The sequence below is a fragment of the Musca domestica genome, unplaced genomic scaffold (genome assembly GCF_030504385.1).
Source record: "Musca domestica strain aabys unplaced genomic scaffold, Musca_domestica.polishedcontigs.V.1.1 31, whole genome shotgun sequence".
Classification (NCBI taxonomy): Eukaryota; Metazoa; Arthropoda; class Insecta; order Diptera; family Muscidae; genus Musca; species Musca domestica.
In genome coordinates, this window is record NW_026712309.1 from 4152221 (window position 1) to 4160478 (window position 8258).

At 34.9% G+C, this 8258-nt stretch overlaps 1 protein-coding gene across 2 annotated transcripts; it reads left to right on the forward strand.

Annotated features, from left to right (window-relative positions):
• The first annotated feature begins 312 nt into the window (after positions 1-312).
• LOC101889964 (peroxisomal membrane protein PEX13) lies at positions 313-2951 on the forward strand. Of its 2 annotated transcripts, none has more exons than XM_005176924.4 (4): positions 313-449; positions 555-1345; positions 1408-1634; positions 2075-2951. In XM_005176924.4, the coding sequence occupies exons 2-4, from the start codon at positions 702-704 to the stop codon at positions 2560-2562; spliced, it is 1359 nt and encodes a 452-aa protein (XP_005176981.2). In that variant the 5' UTR covers positions 313-449; positions 555-701; the 3' UTR covers positions 2563-2951. The 2 variants fall into 2 exon arrangements, with proteins under 2 accessions (XP_005176981.2, XP_058980958.1); XM_059124975.1 differs by having other exon boundaries at positions 348-449; positions 536-1345.
• The last annotated feature ends 5307 nt before the right edge of the window (positions 2952-8258 follow it).

Below are 8258 nucleotides of genomic sequence, written 5' to 3' on the forward strand. Positions count from 1 at the left end.
TTTTGGAATTGAAAATGTTAAATGAAAAATTATTTAAATTTGTAAAATTTTTTGAAAAAACGCGAAATATAGTAGCTTCCGAATGACGTAGTATCAGAAAATATATAAAAATCTACTTATATTTGAAAAAAACATTTACATTTTTTTGACATATCAATGCTCCCAAGCGTTGATGCATCTACCTGTATTCTTCTGCCATGCTTGAATACAACCTCTCCCAGTTGTACAACCAGTTGTAACGTGTGTCTTGCATTATATACTTCATTTCAACAGTTCGCATTTAGCATATTATACACTTTCATTGTAAGTTAGAAAAAGACAACAATAGTTCTAACAGTCTCAATTCATGTTAATCGTTCACTTTATATTTAAATGTACCATCGAAAAGAAGAAGACGCAATAAAGAGACTTAGTTTATTAAAATTAAAAAATTTAAATAATTATAATTGGTAATAATTTTACTATTGTTTCAATATCGCTAATTTGTTTATCGCGTTACATTTCACATTGCTTCATTGTTTTTCAATACTGAAAGTTTTTTCTCTCGTCAACAGAAGAACTTGTCAACACTTTATCAATCGAATAACAAATAGATACCCCCCGTCCGCTAGTAACTGCTCCCGATCCCGAACAAAGTTCATACTATTTCATTAATACTTAAATCAGTCGAAATAACGAACGCACGACAACGACCTGCCGATATGAGTGAAAGTGCTGGTACAACTAGTAATTTTCGAAGTCCCGTAATATCGGAATCGAATTTAGTACCCCCCGCAGGTCTGGGAGGAGTTGGTGGCAATAGCATGACCAACAGTGGTAATCTAACCCTGAGGACACCAGCTGGCAATGTAAGATCATTGGCGGCACCTCCACTACCTGTGGCACCATCAGCATTCGGGGCAGGTGGTTATGGTACTTCGGCCTACGGTGGTTATGGAACAGGTGGATATGGCGCTGGAGGTTATGGCTTTGGAAGTAGTTTCGGAGGTATGGGTGGCTATGGAGGTTATGGAAGTTACGGCAGCGGATATGGAGGCTACGGTGGATTTGGTGGAGGTTATAGTGGTTTTAGCCGTTTCGGCGGTGGCATGAATCCAATGGATCCTGAAGCCCGCTTTATACAACTGGCTGAGGCCAGTTCAAGACCAGCATTCCAAAGCATTGAATCTTTGGTTATGGCAATTGGAAATATTGCTTCCATGTTGGATTCAACATTTTTTGCTTTGACCAGCAGTTTTCGGGCTATACTGGGTGTAGCTGCCAACTTTGGTCGATTGCGTGGAGTTTTCTCACAGTTCTGGCATACATTTGCCTTATTCCGTGGCATAACATGGCTGTACAGAAAGTAAGTATTCTTGTTACTGTGGTAAAATATTTTCAAAATGCATTTCTCCTCTCTCTTTATAGGCTTCTCTATTGGCTACGTATTTCTAATATTGATCCCTCCTCGGAATCCTTTAAGAAAGCCTTTGCCGAGGCATTAAATGAAACATCAACCCAACAAGGTGCTCCCAAATTGCCACGTAAAGGGCAATCCCCCTGGCCAGTGGTGGCATTCTTAAGTTTCATTTTTACCGCACCATATTTAATCATGAAGTTGCTAGGAACCGTATCTCAGACAGCACAGGAAGAAGGTATGTACTTTCATTGCGGCGTAACCTTTTGGTTTTTAACTTATCAGTGATGCCTCTATATGAGTTTTAACAGAGATTAAAAGATTAGATAATGAATGTAGCTCGCGCAAGGTGTGTGTATTCGTGTGAAATATGATGCAAAACATTCTAATATTTTGTTTCTATCAAAACAATGCTCTCATATAAAAATTCTAGTCATGAACTTTGTATGAAAACTAATCGTGTAGATACTGTGGGCAATACAAGTGAAAATATGTTGAGTAAATAAATATTAGCATCAAAGATATGAAGCTGAAACATGATATGAGATACTTGAGAGAGTTTATCAGGAAGAATGTAGTTATTTTTAAGAAATTAAAGCATCCCGTGCTAATATTTTATTTATGTTTAAAATCTTTTATAAACTATATTAATGCATTTATGTTTTTTTTTCGTTACAGCTCGAAATCCCAACAAATGGATACAATCAATTGAATCTGTAGCTCTATACGATTTCCAAGCTAGAAATTCATCAGAAATAAGTATATCAAGTGGACAACGTGTCATAATTGCTCCAAAAGAAATACAAAATACATTGGGTCTGCTTAATACCGGTTGGGCAATGGCTACAACAGATGGACAAAATGCTGGCATCATACCGATAAATTATGTCAAATCCCCACAACAAATGAGACAGGAACAACTTATAAAACCAGCACTAGACATACAACCCCAACAAGCACCTCAACAAATGCCAATTCAACAATTAAGTCATAGTAATTTTGAAGCTCAGCAGCCACAATTAATGAATCTGTCACCCAATGCCTTCCCATCGCCGCCTGTCAATGATTCTGCAGCAACCGTAGTTGATGATTTCGATTTTGAAATTGCTCCCCAACCAATAGGTCCTCCACAAACAGCTGATGTAGCCTTGCAAAATGGATTTTAAACATAATTAAAAAACGAAAAGGTTTTAATACACAAATACATTCTAATCGATACAGACCTTATATAGATCATAGCGTAAATATTAGAAGAATTCGTTATTATTTTTGCAAACCTTAATTTTTTGTTATTGTTTTACTATGTATATGTATATGTCGGTACTGAAGTAGACTTTAAGAGAAACGTAAGAGATTGATGTCATCTTCAATGTACACATAATATGCCTTAGTTGGATATAAGTTATGTTTGTATTATCTTTGTTTAAGCTTTTTTTTATATATTTTTTAATATTGTATGCGTAAGATAAAGGGAAATTAAGGGCGGCGAAATCAATATAAGGAAGATTTAATTATACCTCGATAAAATTTAATAAATCTATATATATAAATGTAAGTTGTGTTAGTTACTACGCTTATAACTTAAGAACCGCTGGATTAATTTTAACGATTCACACAAATTCGGAGTTGTCTACTCTCCGAAAAGGATAATATCCAGAAAAATCGCGTAAAAATGTGATATATTAACATTTTCATTTTGACTTTTCAAATGTACAATAGTAATGTTTTATTTTGCATGATTTTTTTTTCCATTTTGACTTACTTTTTTCTAATGTACATTTGTAGTGTTTTTTTATATTTTATTTTTGAATTCGAATATTTATACCAATTTATTTAATTGACTTGATTTCTTGAGAACTGAAATTGATGGCGGGTTACATGGAAGTGTAGTAGCGAATTATGTGGTGGCGAAACGGAATAGATGATATCGAAATAATTTAACGCGGTCACACCAAAGTTAAAAGATAATTACTTTTTCTAAATCGCTGAAAAATCATGAAAAAGAGATCTCATTGCAAAAACCAAAAAAACATTTTCAATGGAATCGAATTTTAAAGTAATAGTACATTCTATTGACAAACTTTGTAAGGAAGGATCTTAAAACATTTGCTGTAAAAAATCAGCGAAAAAGTTGAAGACTTTTTCAATTTGTTATTCTTTTTTTTTGTCAATTTTTTTTTGTGAACAAAATAAAGAATAATTTTTCACTAAAAAAATTGAATAAGTGCGAAATAGGATGTTAACTGACATCTACCTTTCAACTCCAGGGCCTACATCGTGGGTTAGCTGGAAGATGCGAACACGTTTAAACAAACAAAAATGACCGAAAAAGCTTAATGGGGCTCATTTCAAAGCGTGACAATGATCCGTCCAATGAGAGCTCAAAATGCAAAATTCTTTGGGAGAATAATAAGTAATATACCAATATTGAAATAAAAGGTGCAAAATAGTAGAGCGAATGGGACTTTTAGTAAGAAAAGGTTTTATATCCTTCCAGAAATTCTTCCCAAACATTCAAAATACCTAAAATCACTTTTGCAGGTCTTTATATCGATCATAACTCATGGATAAGGGAACAACCCGATTTCATATTTATATAACCATCTATGATTTAAGTTATTTTTGGGGTCTTGGCCGGCCACTTTTTTCATTTTTTGGCCCTTATTTGACATTTTTGTTTCTAAGGGGGTAGATAACCTCTTCGCATAAAATTTGAAATTTTCAGAGTAGGGCCCATATTGGTATTGACCACATTCATCAATTGATTTGGCTAAAAAATTGTATTTATGCCACCCTGTAAAGTAAAGTCCCCACATTGGAGTATCCCCAAGTCCACTTTCACATCTAATGTGTGGTCAGAAAAAAAAATTTTGTATTCTATTGAATTTTTAACCCCCAAGAGAATATTGGTTGGGAACGTAGATTTGGGATGTGCATCCATATGAAATAAATTGTGGAAACATGAATAAATTACAAATATCAGAAAGTAGCACGGGACCGAATATTTGTTTAATCATCATTGAATTATCCTATGATGAAAATATGGACTTTAAGAGGTCTCCAACTTACAATTTAAATGGCAAATAAAATTAATTCCCATCTTATCATTCTGCCCTCAATTATGAGGTGGATAAAACTATTTTTACTTATTTAAATCACGCGAAATGCTATGACATGCTATATTGTTCTGCTATATTTTTGATTTGGCCTCTATTTGTCATCTTGGATTATAAGGGGTAGAAGAAAGTTTTCAATGTAGGTCGATGTTTCGGAGTAGTGCCCATATAAAGAAGGTACCTCCTAATTTAACCACATTTCAAAGAATTTGGCTAATAATGCGTATTAGGGGGGTGAAAATCTTACACTAAAATTTCAACATATCTACAAATTTTAGAATTTTTATCCATGTTATAATACCCTCTCAAGTCCACCTTTTGGCGGACAAACAGACTGACATGGTTAGGGGGACTTATGAGGACTCTAATGCACAATCTAAGTTGCTAATGGGTTTAAAAAAGTAATTAACTTTGGCTATTCTTAAATCATTCAGCCCTCAATTATGTAGTATACAAAATACAGCAAATTCCAAATTACTGCTCATTTGACTGGAAGATTTTGCTACGATTTTTACCATATTAAAAATTAATTTGATCCCTTATATGGCGATAAGATTGATATATACTTTTTAATAGATTTGTATAGCACATCCACACAGTTGAAGCTCACGGTTTAAATATTGAAGCCCACTGGTTAAAAATGGGTACAGGTATTTTAAAACACTAAATCGACCTGTACGTGAACACTTATATCAGTCATATCTGTGAATAATTATGCTTGGGAATATATGCATAATAGACAAAAACTACGGGCCGGCAACGCGGACCGGGCCAGCTAGTATTTAAATAATTATAATTACTACAAAATGAAAAAATGTTTCTGTTGTGGTACTACTTTTTCAAAATTTCATAAGGACAAAATTAAATAGGCCTACAAGTTTTCTCCAGATGGATGATATATTAAAATTTTTTAATGTATTCTGCAGTTAAAAATTTTTGGGAGTTCTTATATACATTTTGTAGATAATATTAATGAAAATTTTAAGGTCTAGTAGGCATTATACACTTTTACTGTTAACATTCCAGCATTCTTATTGGAATATTTAATCTACCAATTATGTTGGGTTCCATTAAAGAGTTATTCAAGTCAATAAAAAATGTATTTCAATTTGAAATGTAGATGGCGTGCAATCTGGAATTTGGAATCTGTGTTCAATTTCAGATCGTAAAAGCGAAATATAGATACATAGGATTTGAACAGATAGCTTTAACCAGCATGCTGAGCTTTCACCTCTGTGCCCTTGAAATGGAATAAACTAATATCATTTTCGGCTTGTACAATCAAATCTATGGCAGTTCTGGATTGCAGGAATGCTCTGGAAAAGGTTAAGTCGTTTGTCAAATTCTGTTGGCTGCCTGAACACTGCAACATATCTGGCAATGAATCGACTGATGAATTGCCCAGACACGGATCTGAGTCAGTAGATCTAGAGATTGAGAGCTCATTGAAGCCACCTTTATGCCACTTCTTCCAAATACTGCATAAATATTATCTTGGTAGATTTCAACAGAACTAGCTAAATGGAAGGGGATGTAATGTCTTCAAAAAAATTTGGCCGGCAAACTCCGAGAGGTGATCAAGGTCACTCATATCCATGACAAAGTCGGAATTGAAGCTTTTTTTAATTACAGGACACTGCAACATAAGAGCCATGACTTCCAAGTGGGAGGAGGTTACGATACTGAATACTGCAAGCTATGTCAGGGCGAGGAGGAATCTACCACTGCCCAACTCTTATCCGAGCGAGACAGATTCTTCAATTAGCTGGAAGACTCAAATGGCTAAGGACGACATGCTGATTACACCGTGGAAACAAACCTACTATCTTCTCTATTCCTATCTTCAAATTCACGCTTCTTCTTTACTAACCGTTTCCTTCCCTTTTATTATTTATTCTTCTCCTTCTCTAAATTAGGATGAACACAATGGGCCAATAGGTCACAGAGTGGAGTGATATTTGCACAACCACGTATCCTTTAACCTAACATTTTCGGCTAAAAGTGTGCTCTTGAAATATTTTTTTCTGACCAGTATTTGAAAAAGTGCATAGGTTAATATTAATGACATTTTGGAACCATTGTATCCATTTGAGCCTTAAAAACAACCCCATTGGAACCGATAAGAGAAAGTTGTGGGTAACGCTTGAATCGACCCGAAACCTTTAATAAGGGATGATCGGACCTCAGTCAGTTTGGAGGAGGTGCGCTGAATAGTTAAATCGACAATTTGTCAAGCGAAGAGTATTACGTCGTATCAGATCTTTTCCCGCCGAGGAGGCACCACCGCAGTTTTTGATGGGTGATTTTGCAAATGTCATCCAAAACGCTAACCTTCCAAAGCGTTTGGCCCAGACGGAGTCTCAATGGTAATGTTGAAACAACTGAATACGTCGTGACTTAAGTGCCTGACAAAAATTCTCAACTTGTCGCTAGCCACCCACTATCGTTCCCCAAGCATGGAAAATGGGTCGGGTGGTCCCACTACTGAAGCCAGGCAAGAATGCCAGCAAAAGTGCATCATATAAGCCAATTTCGCTTTTGTCAAATTTTAAGGCTTTACTCCTCCCCATCATCAGAGGAAAGAAGGGAGTATCCGATTTCATCCAAACTTGGTACATCGTAATATTATTGTCAAACTTAGATCGAGTTCGGAGATAGGCAATACCGGTTCACTCCTTCTGGTCGTCCCCCACAAAATGCCAACACTTGCAAAGAAAATGATAGGGTTAACCATGAACTCCTAATATATAAATTAAATTATATGGGTTTCAACACAAACTTAGTCAAATGGATATCATCTTACTTACAAAATAGATCACAACTAGTTTTGTTTGAAGGGTATCTATCCAAAACGATTAACGTTCCATCGGGTGTTCCGCAAGGAAGTCACCTTGGACCGGTCCTCTTTCTTTTATTTATCAACGATTTACCTAATTCCATAAATTACTCGAAATTGTTAATGTACGCAGATGATGTTAAATTATTCATTTCCCATAATTGTGATAAACGAGCTAGTTTACTTCAAAACGATTTAGATAGCCTTTTTAAATGGTGCACGTTAAATTGTATGGAGTTAAATTTAAGCAAATGTAAACATATGTGCTTCTCCAGATCTTCTTCTCTGATATTAAAATATAATATTGCCGGTCATTCATTATCAACTGTAGATTCATTTGTTGATCTTGGCCTCTTGATGGATACAAAATTAAATTTTAATAGCCATGTAATAACAATGGTAAATAAAGCAAATGGTGTTTTAGGTTTTGTTAAACGGTGGGCCAAAGAATTTTCTGATCCATATATAACAAAACAGTTATTTACGTCTCTTGTTAGACCTATATTGGAATACGGTTCTGTTGTATGGGATCCTCAATATGCAATATACTCAGATAAAATAGAATCCGTGCAAAAACAATTTCTGATATTTGCCTTACGAGGTTTACATTGGAATAGTGATTTTGTTTTGCCTTCTTATGCTAGCAGGCTAAAATTAATTAGATTGCCTACACTTAAAAGCAGACGTATTATGTTGAACTCCATGTTTGTACTAAAAATATTAAATGGTAATATACCATCAGATTTTCTGATTTCATCTATTAGAATTAATGTTCCGTTTAGATCTAGTAGATACTACCAATTATTATATACTGATTTTCACCGCACGAATTATTCAATGGGCGAACCTCTTAGTAAAATGTGTGTTGACTTTAATTCTGTGTACTGTAATGTAGATTTTGGTATGAGTT

Coding starts and splice junctions, on each gene's coding strand:
- LOC101889964 (XM_005176924.4), top strand. CDS start 702: ATGAGTGAAAGTGCTGGTACAACTAGTAATTTTCGAAGTCCCGTAATA. Junction 1,346..1,407: donor ATAACATGGCTGTACAGAAA/GTAAGTATTCTT, acceptor CTCTCTTTATAG/GCTTCTCTATTGGCTACGTA. Junction 1,635..2,074: donor TCAGACAGCACAGGAAGAAG/GTATGTACTTTC, acceptor TTTTCGTTACAG/CTCGAAATCCCAACAAATGG.